General features: G+C 37.8%; 1 protein-coding gene across 1 annotated transcript in view; it reads left to right on the top strand.

Annotated features, from left to right (window-relative positions):
• Window positions 1–17,026, top strand: part of LOC136881104 (DNA-dependent metalloprotease SPRTN) — a 184,417-nt gene extending 167,391 nt beyond the window's left edge. Inside the window, exon 6 of the mRNA XM_067153741.2 lies at window positions 11,639–17,026. Within this exon, the coding sequence (XP_067009842.1) occupies window positions 11,639–11,646 (8 nt within the window). The 3' untranslated portion in view covers window positions 11,647–17,026. The remainder of the gene's footprint in view (window positions 1–11,638) is intronic.
• Window positions 17,027–17,275: the final 249 nt, after the last annotated feature.

The following is a 17,275-nucleotide window of genomic DNA, read 5'->3' as shown; positions in this document are numbered from 1 at the left end:
TATCAAGCTAATTCCTCTATAGTCAGTGCGACGTAAAGCCTCTAGCAAAAAAAAAAAAAAAAAAAAAAAAATCCTCTAAAATTATTGATGTTCGCTTTATCCCCTTTCTTGTGTAATGGATGGATTAGCGCACATTTCCAATCTTCTGGGATTTCTTCAGTGATCCAGATGTTCTCAAGAATTGAGTGGATTTTCCGGGCTATGCTGTCACCTCCTATCTTCAGCATTTCGGCAATTTTACAATCTTCCCCCGGGGCTTTGTTATTTTTGAGTCCATGGATTATTTCTTTGACTTCTTCCGGTGTTGGGGGTTCTGAATCATGATTAGATGAGGGTTTTTCAAAGGTGAGTTGTTCTTTAGGGGATTCACAGTTTTAAAAGATCCTGGAAATCAACTGCTAGAAGTTTGCAGTTCTCTTGATTATTTGTTTCCAATGTCCCTTCTGGGCGTTTGAAGCAAAGACCAGGTGCCTGATAATTTGATAATTCTTCTCTGGAAGTTTTGTAGAAGTTTCGTGTATTGTTTTTTGTAAAATCTTGTTCAATTTCTGCAAATCTGTAGCGTTCGTATTTGCGTTTTTCAGACCTGATGATAATTTTTTATGTTTGTTTCTGTATTTTGGCAAATTCCTGCCAGGTTTGTTCAGTTTTATGAGAATTCCAATTCTGCCAGGCTTCAGTTCTAAAGTTTATGGCGTTGTCACAGGTTTCATTCCACCACCTATGTTTGCGTTTCCTGGGTGGTGTGCCAACATTTCGAGAAGCCTTCAAAAGTATGTCTTCTAACCAGTTTGAAGGATTGTGAGTAGGAATACTTTCAAGGAAAGTGTAACTTTTACTTCAGCGGCTACACTAAACAACACCACAGCGGTTACAATAAAAGACACTAAACACAGTAAAGGGAGGAAAGAAAGTGTAATTGCACAGTCCCAGAAACCACTACACACTCAGCGAAACATCGGCTGAAACTACGCGGAGCTCCGCCGATAACATTTGTAAATATCAGTAGGGCCAACTAGATGACAATAAACCAGGAAGTTGGGACGGAGCTGGGAACGAATCGAGGGCATAGATACGGCTTAGGTTGCAGTTTCAGAAATAATCAACCGTGATCCTTAATTTTCAAAATATTATTTACAAATGGACTTTACAAATAAATTCCAAACAAATTCCGCCATGCGGAAGGTACAGACACATAACGATAGTAAAATACAACCTGCATGATCTGCTGAGACATTAATATACTAATAATATACGTTCTTTGACAATAGCTTCCTATAAGTTCAAAGATTCAAACTAACTATACATCTAGTTACAAATCCAGTTGTACAATGCAATTTAGTAGGTAAGAAGAAACTTAATACACTATTACAATTTACAGTGAAGTTAAACGTACTTTTCAAAACTCTAGCATACATCAAATGACACGGAACTACCAGAGGCAAAACCCCAAGGTAAATATATTGAACTACAATTTACATATTTAGTGAAACAAGGAACGGGGAATGCCTCAAAAACAAACAGGGAAGCCCAGCTGAAAAGCTAAGGCATCATAAATAATTAAGTGGTGAATCTAGGTGAGGTTAGGGCAGACTCCTATATGAAAAGGCAAACAAACATTACAGGAAATTTAAGCTGGAACGGAAATCAAGAGTGCTTACCCCTAAATGGCCCATCCCGGTAGAGAGACGTCAAAACTTTGGACAACCAGACAGACCACTCACAGACCACAGACAGACCACGAAATGCTAGCTCGCTTTTTTAATAAGGGAAACCCTGGCCTTGGAGTAGCCAATCAGAATGCATGAGCCTGCCTATCACCACCCAGATTCACCAATCACAACTCTTACTTCAGTCGCGAACTTTAACATACTTTAACAGATCAGATGTAAGGCTTTTCAGGCGTTTGCTCTATTAACCAGCGTTTCATCTTAGGTCTGACAGTAGACTTGTCAGAGTGGGATGTGTCAGACCCTACCCACTGGCGCTGGGTGTATGCAGGTGAGCTTATCAGAAGCCTATATATGAGGCACAGTCTGATAACTGCATACACATACACATACTTTCTCGAATACATACGACCCTGAATCTTCCATTTCCAGAATAGTCAGAAAATACTTTCTAGAATACATAATCAACAAAAGGCAACACACCCTGTTCAAAAATTGATGTAACAACTTTCTGGATACTTCCAGTAAATATAGAAATGAAATCTACTATTTACAAATACCATATGTTATCAAAATATTACATTGTACAGATTAGGTCGTTACATGGAATACAAATAAAACATATCACCACACTTCAGATCATACAGTAAGTACTACGGAAGGTTTACAAATAAAGTCTTCAATAAACACTTTCCACTTCCAATACATTCTACACCTGTGACATCTTCCTTCCCCGAAAGTCGAGCCATGCTCGACCATTAACATAATTTTACTGGGGAGAAAGCGATCAATTTTTAAAACTTTCTCACACAGTATAGATAGGAAAGATACACGACCCTAACTATCGTGATTTCTTGAAGTTGACTTTCCAACAATAAATAAACAAAAGGACGTTCGTCACAGGATCGTGGTGCCGGATGTTAGCGCCCTAGGCACAGAGTGCGCCTCCCAACTTGGCACTTCAGGTTGCTGTCAGAAGAAGCTGGTCACTGCAGTCACTGTAACATAAACAAACCGCAGCAGACAGGGGAATACTTGAGGTAAAAGTATGCTGCTGGGCTCAAAGTTCTTGCGTAGAGTCACCCAATGGGTGGCTTAATGAGTATGCAGTAGGGACTCCCCCTTGCACACCAGGGATATTAGGGCACTAGCCCCGGGGTAAGCACTCTAATTCATTCTTTTGACCAGTTTACGGTGGGGGTGAAAGGAACTACAGGAGTTCACCCTAAACCTGAAAGTAAAGGGAATAAATTCCAAGCAGTGACCCTAAACTAAAACCTACCTAACTTATAATACCAAATCCATTACACTACAGGATACATAAAGTATTTACCTACACATTACTTACGACTAACTTTCAACAAAACTTATCATTACCTTATAAATACCTTACAATAAACACATAATTATCTTATAACTAAAATTTTACAAATAGCTTACAACTAAATCTACATGGTCACCAACAATGGTATCTACCCCTCCCTACCTGACTTAAGGTACCTTGACCTGGGAGAGATGGACTCTGCTGATCCTTTTTCTTTTGGGATCACTCACCAATAATGTCACTGGGGTAAGGAACTTTAAGATGGTGCAGGGACCTTGAAATCTGGGGGCCAACTTACTGATAACATGGTCCGCAGCAATACTGACAGGGTGCGTTTTAATAAACACCTGGTCACCCACAGACAGATCGTGCGGTCTTCGCCCGTGGTTGTAATTATGCTGGACCTTAGCGTAATAAACCTTCAAGTTCTTTCGTGCATGGTGCCAATTAGCTCGGATCTTTTCTGGGCTGGCATCGTCGGACAGAAGATCATTAATTGACCACAGATTAGATAGAGGAGAATTTGGGGTAAAAGCCAACATTAACGAAGCAGGGGTTTGCTTGTGGCTTTCATGGACAGCAGTGTTAAATGCAAACGACAACCAGTTTAGTGAAGAATCCCACTTGGAGTGGACTGAGGAAGATAAGCGATGAGGACAGATCGCAGGTTACGATTCACTCTCTCAGCATAATTTGGCTTCGGGTAAAATCGGGTAGTGGTTACATGAGCAATGGATAGATCAAAACAGAAATTCCGGAACTGGACAGAAGTAAAGGCTCTTGCGTTATCACTTACCAAAAATTGACAGTCCAAATGAAGCAAATATCTGTTTCAAGCACGAGATGGTGGTGTTGCCGTTAGCCATACAAGTGGGGAACAGCCACGTAAAACGCGAAGTGAACACCTTTATTATTTTTGAAAATTAGTGGTAAACCATAAACTCCAGGCTACTAAAAGGACCTTTGATGTAGTGACAGTTTGTTTTGTTTATTGTTGGAAAGTCAACTTCAAGAAATCACGATTGTTAGGGTCATGTATCTTTCCTATCTATACTGTGTGAGAAAGTTTTATAAATTGATCGCTTTCTCCCCAGTAAAATTATGTTAATGGTCGAGCGTGGCTCGACTTTCGGGGGAGGAAGATGTCACAGGTGTAGAATGTATTGGAAGTGGAAAGTGTTTATTGAAGACTTTATTTGTAAACCTTCCATAGTACTTACTGTATGATCTGAAGTGTGGTGATATGTTTTGTTTGTATTCCATGAAATGACCTAACCTGTACAGTGTAATATTTTGATAACATATGGTATTTGTAAATAGTAGATTTCATTTCTATATTTACTGGAAGTATCCAGAAAGTTGTTACATGAATTTTTGAACAGGGTGTGTTGCCTTTTGTTGGTTATGTATTCTAGAAAGTATTTTCTGACTATTCTGGAAATGGAAGATTCGGGATCGTATGTATTCGAGAAAGTATGTTAAAGTTCGCGACTGAAGTAAGAGTTGTGATCGGTGAATTGGGGTGGCAATAGGTGGGCTTATACATTCTGATTGGCTACTCCAAGGCCAGGGTTTCCCTTATTAAGAGAGCGAGGCAGCATTTCGTGGTCTGTCTGTGGTCTGTGAGCGGTCTGTCTGGTTGTACGAAGTTTTGACGTCTCGCTACCGGGATGGGCCATTTAGGGGTAAGCACTCTTGATTTCTGTTCCAGCTTAAATTTCCTGTAATGTTCGTTTGCCTTATCATATAGGAGTCTGCCCTAACCTCACCTAGATTCACCACTTAATTATTTATGATGCCTTAGCTTTTCAGCTGGGCTTCCCTGTTTGTTTTTGAGGCATTCCCCGTTCCTTGTTTCACTAAATATGTAAATTGTAGTTCAATATGTTTACCTTGGGGTTTTGCCTCTGGTAGTTCCGTGTCACTTCATGTACGTTAGAGTTTTTGAAAAGTTTGTTTAACTTCACTGTGAATTGTAATAGTGTATTAAGTTTCTTCTTGCCTACTAAATTGCATTGTACAACTGGATTTGTAACTAGATGTATAGTTTGTTTGAATCTTTGAACTTACAGGAAGCTATTGTCAAAGAACGTATATTATTAGTATATTAATGTCTCAGCAGATCATGCAGGTTGTATTTTACTATCGTTATGTGTCTGTACCTTCCGCATGGCGGAATTTGTTTGGAATTTATTTGTAAAGTCCATTTGTAAATAATATTTTGAAAATTAAGGATCACGGTTGATTATTTCTGAAACTGCAACCTAAGCCGTATCTATGCCCTCGGTTGGTTCCCAGCTCCGTCCTACCTTCCTGGTTTGTCATCTAGTTGGCCCTACTGATATTTACAAATGTTATCGGCGGAGCTCCGCGTAGTTTCAGCCGATGTTTCGCTGAGTGTGTAGTGGTTTCTGGTACTGTGCAATTACACTTTCTTTCCTCCCTTTACTGTGTTAAGTGTTTTTCTTATTTTAACTGCTGTAGTGTTGTTTAGTGTAGCTGCTGAAGTAACAGTTAAATTTTGGTAGCAGAGCATGGTTTCGATCCACGGACCTGTTGATGTTTGTTTCTGTATTTTGGCGAATTCCTGCCAGATTTGTTCAGTTTTATGAGAATTCCAATTCTGCCAGGTTTTAGTTCTAAAGTTTATGGCCTTGACACAGGTTTCATTCCACCACCTATGTTTGCGTTTCCTGGCTGGTGTGCCAACATTTTGAGAAGCCTTCAAAAGTATGTCTTCTAACCAGTTTGAAGGATTGTGAGTAGGAATTCTTTCAAGGAAAGTACTCCTGGGTGGTGTGCCAACATTTCGAGAAGCCTTCAAAAGTATGTCTTCTAACCAGTTTGAAGGATTGTGAGTAGGAATACTTTCAAAGAAAGTACTAGTGTTCTGTTTAAGAAATTCTGGATTGACACGCAGGTTTTTTGTTATTCTTGGTTTGGACCTGGTTGGTTGAAATTTGACCTTGATTAAGGATAGTCAGATTCAATGATCCCTTTTTTAATTTTAACATTCATAATTTCTTTTTGATTTTTCTTGGAAATAGCCACATGATCTAGTTGAAATTCTCCCAAGTGAAAATTTGGGGATCGCCAGGTTGTTTTCTTGTGTGGAAGTGCCCGGAAATATGTTGACATTAATTTGAGATCAAAATTTTTGCAAAAATCAATTAATCTTTCTCAATTTTTATTAGTTCTATTGTGCGCTGGGTATAGTCCTACAGTGGTCCTGAATTTCTTTTCTCTACCAATTTGGGCATTGAAGTCTCCTAATAGAATTTTTATGTGACGATTTGGAATTGTGGCTGTAGTTTCTTCTAGCAGTTCCCAGAAGTCTTCCACCATTTGTGGATCTTTTTGATTGTAGTTATTGGTGGGTGCATGTGCATTAAGTAATGTATAAGCTTTGTTTCCTGATTTAATGGATAGTGTTGAAATTCTTTTAGAAGGTGGAGAAAAGTTAAGTACTGAGTTTACAATGTTTCTTCTTACAGTGAATCCTGTGCCAAATTGTAATGGTCTCTTATGAAGGGAAATTGCTGGCTTGCCTTTGTAAATTCTATAATTTCCTGAGTCAAAATTATTTTTATCCATGTATCTGGTTTCCTGAAGTGCTAAAATTTGGATATTTAAGTTATCTAACATGTCTGTTGATAAATTTCATTATACCTCTTTTACGTTACAGCTGGCATGACTACAGAAACAACCTTTAAGTGGATTATCCCATTTCTCTACAATAATTGACAAATCTATTACTTAAAAGTGGTATAATTGGGTCCATCTGTTCAATACAACACCTATATATATAAAATAAGAGTTTTGTCTGTACATTGCTCAGAATTTGAAAAGAATGGTATTTCTGTATTGGTCGTGTCCATAGTAACAAGGAAATGCACTTTTTACTTTTCCGTAATTTCTGTCTGTCTCTCTGTCTGTATGTATGTACACGCATCATGAGAAAACGGCTGAAGAGAATTTAATGAAATTCGGTATGTGAAGTCGGGGGATGAGCCACTACAATCTAGGTTATAAATTATTTTACTCACGCTGAGTGAAATAGTAGTTTAGGGGAAAGCCTACAATTAAATTCTCAAATATTTATATTATTAGTGGTCATATCGATAAATACTACATAACTTAAGTTACGTAGAATTAAATTTCCGATCATTTGTCATACGTTGTTACCGTGCAGGCTTTGATCACACTGATATTCGTGAATTTTTATTTTTGTTGCCAAGTCCGTATTGACGCCGAGCCACGAGAAAATGGGTTAAACAGAATTTAATGAGTTTAATTTAATAGAGTAAGAAACTACAGTCTAAGTTATAAACAATTGTATTCACCGTGGATGAAATTGTAGTTTAGGGGAAGGCGCCTAAAATTTAATTTTTGAATTTCTATGTTATTGGTCCTATCGAAGTACTACATAACAAAAGTTATAGAGAATACAATTTCCAGCCATTTATGTTTTATTCAGTTTTACTGTACCAACTATGATAAGAGTGGTATTTCAGTCGGAAGAAAACTAAATGTGAAGGCCTACAATATTGAAAGCCCATAACATAGAACAACAATAACATTACATTGACCATTGTTTGTTGTGATGTTCTTTGTCTCTTATGCTGCCGCTCAACTCCGATAGATGGGATTACTGCTGCGTACCAAGTATAACAGCCTGACTGAATATTGGCGTGAAATAGTTGAAGAGTTAGAATACTTTAGCACAGGGCCTCTCAAACGCCCAAAATCTCACGCGTGCAGATAGAGGTGCAAGAGCTCCGTGCACTGTGCATCGCTGCCGCTCGGCATGGCTCGGATCAACGCTTCGTCTCTGGGCTACTCGGCTAAGCTCGGCTCAACTCGCCTATGCTCGGCTCAAGTCAGCCTGGATTTGGAGCGCTACGGTGCAAGTGGGGCAGAGGGAGACAGGCGGAGCGAGCGAGACAGGCATGAGGAAAGAGAGAGTAAGCGCTATTGCTCCAAATCGAGGAGTGGGGGGTCTGCACTCTGGTCAACCAAGCCAAGTCGTCTCTTGCACCGTGCACAGTGCATGCACCATGCGCATGCACCCTGAGAGGCCCTGCTTTAGCATGTCATTCTTCTGGTTCATAAATTTTCTGCTGCCGTACTGCTGTTACGTAACACACTGGTTCATCATAGTATTCCATCTATTCCATCCCTACTCTGACGCGCTGTTTTGAATGAGCAGTGTGCACACTTAAGGCAGAGCCTCACGTAGTAGTAGTAGTAGTAGTAGTAGTAGTAGTAGTAGTAGTAGTAGTAGTAGTAGTATGACCTGGTCTAAAATTACAATTTAGGCATATTCCAAATTATAGCACCACAATTCACTAAATAACTCTAAATTCAACCCTGAAAGAAGCCGTTTCTTAAAAAGAGCTTCTTCCTCTTCACTTTCATTAAATTCTACATTCATTTTATTCAAAATTAGCAGTGAAGAGGGGGTTTCTCCTCTGGCTTAGAGGAAAAATTTGCCTCCAAGCCAGATTTTTCCGCCGCCAGTGTAGTGAATTGAGATTTTCCGACTCATTGGGTACTCCTAGGAAACAGATTAGTAAAAGGGCATAACTCTTTTACATTACAGCTGGCATGACTGCAAAAATGACCTTTCGAGCTCAGGATACAAAGAGCTATGGGCAGACTTGTGGCAAAACAAAGGTGAAAGCCACCAGTGGCCATTTTTGACAATGCTGAATTAGTTATCCAAAGACATAGACATGATACTGTATAGGCTTTTGGGCGTATGCCGATTCAAGAAAATGAGGTGAAATTCTTTACGTTTTGCAGAGAACTGTGCCCTGCTTCATCAGAAGAAAATCTAGACTGTCCATGAGAAAGGCTTCTTAAACAATGACTTTTGAAATTTAGACGTTATAATAGAAGTGGAAATGGTATGTTCATCACCAGATGGCTTCCCGGATGTGGCACAGCGGTAGCGTTTGAAGCGGAAGATGACTGAACCATCAGAATCAGTCTAAGAGGGTCACATAACATGTGTACATAACATGACATAGACAGGTGTATGATAATGACACAAGCCTTGAATGAAACATCTAGCGATGAGGAACGTACAAATTTGGAAACACCGAGACGAAATAACAATAGTGAAGGGACAGCGAAGGGAACTACCTACGTAAATCCTTAATGGCTCACAACCAGATATTACTTAATTGATAGCCAGTGTCCCTGTTGAAATTCTTATGATTTCTATGTATTTCCACAGCTTCCTGTATAATCCTGGATCTGTAGTGTGTAGTGTGGGTAAGAGGTTGAACATCTTGGAACATGACATCATGACCCAACGATAGTGTGCTCAGCTATTGCCAATTTGTCTGGCTGGTTGAGATGAATATTACGTTCATGTTCCTTGATACGGGTACCAATGGACCGGCATGTTTGGCTGATGTATACCTTACCACAAGTACAGGAATTTTGTATACCCCAGGATGTGAAAGTGGGGACAATTTGTCCTTGGTTTTACTCAGACTGTGAGCAATTTTAATGGCGGTGCCAAACACTGTTTTTGTATTGTTTGCGGAGGACCTATGGTGTTGTGAATGTAAGGCAAGTAGGCAGTTCCCTTCACTTTTTCCTTCTGAGAGCTTTGCTTGGTCGTTTCTCTGGGATGCAGGGCTCTATGAATCTGCAAATCGCTGTAACGTGACTTTGAGCGTGCCCGTCTCCACCTGGATATTTGATGGCTCACAAATTCGTCTCGCCCTCTTGGCGAGTGTTGTGAAAATGCCTTGTTTTTGTGCTGGATGGTGGTGAGAATCAGCATGAAGTTAGCGATTTGTGTTGGTAGGCTTACGATAGACGGTATGTTCTAAGGAGCCGTCTGGTTTCTTTCTTACTACAACATCCAAGAATAGAAGGCATCCCTCAGACTCCATCTCCATGGTGAATTTAATTGAAGGATGTTGCTGATTTAGGTGGTTTAGAAATAGGTGAAGTTTCTCAGAACGTTCTGTCCAGATCACAAATGCATCAACATACCTCCACCATATCATAGGTTTGACGGGCACCAAAGCAATAGCCTTCTCCTCAAAATGCTCCATAAAGAAATTAGCCACTACGGGCGAAAGTGGACTTCCCATAGCCACTCCGTCACAGAAGGAAGAAGTGAAGGGAACTGTCTACTTGCCTTACATTCACAACACCACAGGTCAAATTGTCAAGGTCCTCTGCAAACATAATATAAAACCCGTGTTTGGCACCACCACTAAAATTGCTCACAGTCTGTGTAAAACCAAGGACAAATTGTCCCCACTTTTACATCCTGCGGTATACAAAAATTCCCTGTACTTGCAGTAGGTGTAAAACAGCCAAACATATTGGACCATTGGTACCCGTATCTAGGAAAATGAACGTAATATTCGTCTCAACCAGCCAGACAAATCAGCAATAGCTGAGCACGCTCTATCATCGGGTCATGGTGTCATGTTCCAAATTGCTTGAGCTCTTACCCACACTAGACACTACAGGTCCAGGATTATACGGGAAGCTGTGGAAATACGTAGAAATCCTAACAATTTCAACAGGGACACTGGCTATCAATTAAGTAATACCTGGTTGCCAGCCATTAAGGTTTTATGTAGGTAGTTCACTTCATTGTCCCTTTACTATTGTTATTTCATCTCGGTGTTTCCAAATTTGTATGTTCCTCATCACCAGATGTTTCATTCCAGGCTTGTGTCAATGTCATATGTTACGTACACATGTTATGTGACCCTCTTAGACTGATTCTGATGGTTCGGTCAGCTTCTGTTTCGAACGCTAGCACTGTCCCACATCCAGGGAGCCATCTGGCGACGAATTGATGTACCATTTCCACTTCTATTACAACATCTACATTTTTTAAAAAGGTCATTTTTTAAGAAGTCTTTCTCGTGAACAGTCGAGATTTTATTCTGATGACGCAGAGCACAGTTCTCTGTGAAATGTAAAGAATTTCACCTGATTTTCTCGACACAGCATAAGCCGAAAAACCTACATAGTATCATATCTATAAGTACGAGTCGTGAAAGCATCAATGGCAACACATCCAAAGACATGTTTTAGTAAATTTCATACAAGGCAAATGAATTCCTGCATAAGAGTTGCAAAGAAAAGAAGATAGCGTTATCATTGACTGAAGTACACTTTTAGCAACAGACTGGACTATATAGGTGTTTCAAAGTTGTTAGTAAGCATGAAAACATAAAATTATCAAGATTGCCCATTGTCTGACTTAAACCACTGCTCATTTGTAGGTGGATTTCAAGTTAGAATTCTAACATTTCAAAACGACATACACTTTCTTTATTATGTCTCCTTTGTATATTTCAGTTTGCTGATGCTTTGCTATCTAATGATTCACTGTTATGAACTAAAGTATTTTATTTTGTTACTTCCTTGACTTAAAAGATTGCTATAAACATTGCTTACCAAAAATATAGAACATTAAAAAAATTGGAAAATAATGTCCAAAGGTTTGAAAGTCCAATAAAGGGAGGCATGGTTGGAAACTGATTTAGAGTTTGGTTGGATTTTTAAAACAGAATAATACTGTTCAGTTAGAATGCTTTTCTTTTTGTATAATGTGATTTGTTTTTGACTGTTTTCTAACAGTTTTCTTTTTTTATAGGTCGGTAGAAAGTCCATACAAGGTAAAAAAAAAAGTGTACCCATCTACATGGACAGGAGATGTTATGAATAGATAATTTTATCAAACATGGTTTTCCTGCTAGAGTACTACAGCTGGTTCTGTAACAGTAAGAGATTTTATTATTTTTACAAACTGTCAGTTGTCTAACATGTTATTGTTCTATAGTTTATCAGTATACTACCATAGTAACAACGTGAGGATTTACAATTCATGACAAAGTCTGCAAATTCATTAGACTGAAAGAATGAATCAATACCACAATGCTTGAAAGAAAAGAGAAATATCTGTACATCTTTCCTTAGTAATCTTAAAGCTATCAGTCCCTCTGAGCATCATTGTGTATTATAGTATTATATGAAGTTACCATTAACTGGGATCTGATTACAGCCGGTTCTGTAGAAACGATTGCTCCTTTAATATTTGCCTCTGATGCTAGTACTGAATCATTATGAACTGTTGCTGATTTAGCATATTTTAGTTCTATTGCTGTACTTTTAGTTGTGGTTAAGCTGGCTTAAACTCCATGACAAAGACTTAGTCTGCTGCTTATTAAGACTGAAATGAAGAATCACCATTTGGAAGTTAAAGGTTGTATACTGTACATTGTAGTTACTTCGTATATAATGTTGTTTCTTAATTGCTGTTAACTTTTGAAAATTGTTGTATAATGATTTGTTTCTATGGTACGATGAACTTTTATGTTTTCCAATATTTAAAACGTGTAATTTAGTGCCCTTTATATATGCAGTTGGGTCCAGAGTTGTTGATTTTAAAGTGTATTAATGTCTTATTGATGAAACTTCTAAAGGAATATTTGTATAGCAGAGAGTATTTGCAGTGTGCTATGGTCAGATTTATTATATTATTAACTTACAGTGCTTTCTTAAACACAATAGACAATAAATGTTTGTGCAGTTGTACTTCCACATAAAGGCTGAGATTAAGGACTAAGTTCAGTTACATTAATATTTAGTAGAAAATATCATATTGTAAAAAATTAGAGGTTAACTACTACTGGCAAGAACCATATTTAAGTGTGTCATTAAAACAAAGTTCTGAGAAAACTGGCAGCATTTATGGCTTATCAGCTGAGGAATCGTAAAACAGATTAAAGTTCTTATAGTTTAAAATTATCCCATATGATGGCAAAATGCTGGGAGACTATGCCAACAGGCCCTCTTCATTAGGCTAAGGGGCTGATGATCTTAGATGTTAGTCCCTTTTAAACAACAAGCATCAAAATTAGGCTAACAAATTCTGTTTCAAGGTGGTATTATTGTTTGTAGAAATATTTTGATATTTATATCTCCATTTTTCCTGGCACGTAAGCCAACAAATTGCAGCAGCATAAAAGTAAGTTTCAAGTAAACAGTTTTCTTTTTTTAATGCCAGCACTGAGAGCACAATTTCCACATCAAGTTAACTAGACCATAGCACTGGTAGACCACTTGTCACCAATTGAGTAAATTTGATCCCAGCAGCGAAATGTTTAATGTCGTCAGAATCACATGAATGTGACTCGTTAAGTTGGAATGGTGACCTGAAGCATTAACTTAAACTTTAAGGCAGAAGAGCGAAGTGCAAGGCAGAATTTCAATGCTGAATCTCATTCTAATCATTCTTACATCCAATTGCAACTCCCCTTGTCTCAAGACAACAGAAAATATAGGAGATTAATGTATAGGAACTGATGATCAATGTCAAAGGAAAGACTGAACACTGGGAAAGAGAAGAGTAAAACAGTGGTAATGAGTAATGGAAGGAAGAAGGAAAGTAAAGGAGAAATAGAAATTGGAGGTAAGTGGTAGGGGACTTTAAGTACTTAGGAAGTACAGTAAACTAATGGTAAGTGCTAGACTGGCTGTGGAAATCAGCAGGAGAATACAAATGGGAAGTGCATTCTAGGACGGTGCAAGGAACCTGCAGAGGGATAAAAATATATACAAATGGGTGCTCAGGAAGCAATGTACAAAACACATTTCATTTTCAACAATGTATGAAGCAGAGTATTTACCTATTACTAAAAGAGACGAAAACTGTATCCAGGCAGCTGAAATAAAGTTTCTTGAGAACAAGGGTCAGAGTTAAAAAAGTTAGGATGTAAGAAAAACAATTTAAGTAGCGAAGTTGGATAGGATACAGAGGTGGTTTGGGCACTTTGAGCAGGTGAACAATGGAAGTATGACAAAATGGAGTTTGGAACTGCAGCTGGAGGGGAAGAGAAATTGAAGACCAAGAACAAGATGGATGGATTTAGTGAATATGAAACATGGACTGTACAACAATAGTGAATGAGGAGTGGTGGAATGACAGAGGAAAGTGGAAATGAACTATATTAGCTCCAACCTGAGATTAACAGGATAAGGGGAAATGATTATGAATTACTATTTTTGATTATTTGTTGAAGATTTAAGGACTATTCAAAGCTTTAGTGATATTTTAAAAGTACTTTCAATTGCCCTTAAATCACCAGTACACTCGGGATTGGGTAAATACTCGTGTTATCAAATGGTTGCCCAGATTCTACTAACATAAAGTCAGTCTAAAACTATTGGAAGCAAAACTAGATACTGTCTGTACATATGTACATCTTAATTCTAATTTTCCTATATTATACACCGATAGTATGCATCTTCAGTGACACCTTGGTTATCTGACAGCTGTTGGCAGAACTGTGGAGGATCAAACCAGCCTTCAGGCTGAATACCCAACATATAACATATACAATAGAAAGCTGAAAGACTCTTATACATAGTTATGGCAAAAGTGACAAATATATTATAATCTTATGAAATTAAGATAAATTAATGCAATTATTTGAACTAAGGAACTTATTAATTCTTTTGCATACAGAATCAAATTTTCAGGATATGATTTACTTAGAAGTATTGTCTTTCTTATTCATCCACCAGTTCTAAATATTGATTAGATCTTCTTTCTCCTTAGCCATTAACCCATTCATTTGGGATCGGCTCCCCTAGTTTGGATATACCAGTTAAATCTGTGCTGGGTGGATGCTGGACATAACTCTGCTTCCTTCAGGTCTCTGTTGACTACAGACATCCATAGTTCTAATAGAATTGGTCTGTTATTGGAAATTATACATTTTTCAGCTAAATAGTTTATCATTTCCAATAACGAACCAATAGTATTGGAATTATGAATTTACTTTCAGGACGAGTATTTCAAGTTCTCTATAGGAATTCAAATCTGTATCAAAAGACGTCCATGTTTGATGAGTTCTTCTCTTCCTCTTTGGCTTAGTTCTGATTTGCACCACTCATTTTCTCATGTGGTGGTCTGGTTTTTACATGGCCATAACATCTAAACCTGCACTCGGAGAGCTTGTCTGCTATGGACGTGATCTTCAAGCTTCCATATGGTCATTTTTTACTTTGCCCAGTAAAGTGACAGCATTTTCATTTCAGCACCTTGCAACTTCTATGTGTTGTTTCTTAACAGCCCAATACTCGGCATCTTTTTTCATAGCTGGTCTTACAGCTGTCTTGTAAACCTTACCCTTTGTACCCACTGGTATTCTCATATCACTTATTACTCCGGATAGTTCTCTCCATTTCATTCATCCAGAGCACATATGATAATTGATCTATGTGTTGGCGATTCCATCTTTTGAGTGAGTTGATCCAAGATATGTGGAGGTTTTTCTTTTCCTAGTGTTTAATGTCACACTAACACATCAAAGGTTTTCAGCGATCGAAGAATGGGAAAGGCCTGGGATTAGGAAGGTAGCAGCCATGTCCTTACGGTAAAAACTCCAGCATTTGCCTAATGTGAAGATGGAAAACCATCTTCAGGGCTACCGATGATGGAGTTTGAACCGACCACCTCCTGAATACAACCTCACAGCTACGTGACTCTAACCACACGGCCATGTCGCTCAGTGATACATGAAGGTGTCCATCTCTCTAAGTGGGGTGTCTTGCAGGTGGATTGTCTTTTGTGCATTAGTGTTGAAGTTACTCTACATGTATTGTTTTCTGTCTGCTGATCTCCAGTCCTGATGTTTCTAGAACTTCTCTCCAGTGTAGGTTCTTTTGATCTTCACTTTTGAGGATAATATCATCAGCATACAGTATCTTCAGTTAGATCTTCCAGAAAATAAATGTATATGTGACACACTTCAGGAAGACATACCTTAAACCACAAGACAAAATTTTAAGCTACGAAGGAAAAAAGCAGGAAGGACCAGAAATATCGATTTTTAGATTTCAGTGCCATCTGTTAGCCTGATCCTTCAACAGAGTGATGAAAGGGGTGACGATGACATGACCATACGGAATAGTCTTCAAAAAAACTTGGTAACAAGCTGTGCAGTCTAACAAAACCATACCTTAAGTTGCAATAGGAATTTAACATTGGAGACTTCAGACATGGTTTCTTAATTGAAGTCCCTGTATTGTCTTCTTGTACCAAAATATGAAATGACCAGTTTGTGCATCAAGATAATGCAGTTACATTTATAGACATTTACTTGGCTGCATATTTTATAACTGCACAGGCACCCGGTCATAGTGCTGTGATTTCTTTCTTTATTTTCCAACTGTAATTGTGAAGATGCAGATAATATTCCTCAGAACCTACTTAAGATGTTGGAAGTAAAAGGCATGACTGTAGAAAGGACGAAATATCTGTTGGACAACATTTGAGAGTACTGCACAGTGGAAATGGGGGATTTGTTGTCCCAACGGCCAGGCGACATTAAGGCCTCTGAACCTGGGCCAAATAGTGTGCCGGGTGATGTTCGCAAAAGGAAAAGCCATACATAATTAAGAACATTCCAAGAAAATGAGCAACAATTAAGTTTTATTATTGGAGGATATAAGATAGATTAGTAATGTAAATCATTAATTGGATACAGACTGTGTATAGTTTCAGAACAATCTTCTAAAATATACAAAATTATTATTTATTTATTTATTTATTTATTTATTTATTTATTTATTTATTTATTTATTTATTTATTTATTTACGCCCACATTGGAGCGCTTAAATCAATACGTTTGAGTTAATTTCTTCTTTTTCTTCTCCCAGAACTTTCTCATCCTTTCCGACCTGGAAGCCCTTTGTGTGTCCAATATAGTATATTGTTCCTGTTCAACTGTTTTTAGTTTGAGACTTATGCTTTTGTTCTTCAAAATCCTCTTCTCTTTTCTGTCTTTGATTTGTTGCCGATTTATACCCAATTCTTCTAAATCAACCTGAACTTCTTTGAACCAATTATAATTGATTTTATTTTTCAAAAAGTAATCAAATAGTTGTTTCAATATCCTGCTGTCTGGTAATCTTGATATGTGACAGAAAAAGGAAATTCTTCTTTTACGCATTGTAGATATTATTGATTCACATTCATGATAGACAATGTTGTTAGGCAACAACTAGGATGAACTTGTAGCATTTCATTTATCACCGATTCATTCTTCATCATCATCATTTTTATTATTATTATTATGATTATTATTATTATTATTATTATTATTATTATTATTATTATTATTATTATTATTATTATTATTATTATTATTATTGTATGCTTATATCAGTTGTACATTTTAAGACAGAATGTCTCTGTATACGTGTGCCACAAGACAAAAACAT

Source organism: Anabrus simplex, chromosome 1, assembly GCF_040414725.1.
Source record: "Anabrus simplex isolate iqAnaSimp1 chromosome 1, ASM4041472v1, whole genome shotgun sequence".
In the NCBI taxonomy this organism is placed as follows: Eukaryota; Metazoa; Arthropoda; class Insecta; order Orthoptera; family Tettigoniidae; genus Anabrus; species Anabrus simplex.
The sequence above is the reverse complement of the archived record's forward strand: the minus strand, read 5'-3'. Positions and strand labels throughout refer to the sequence as shown.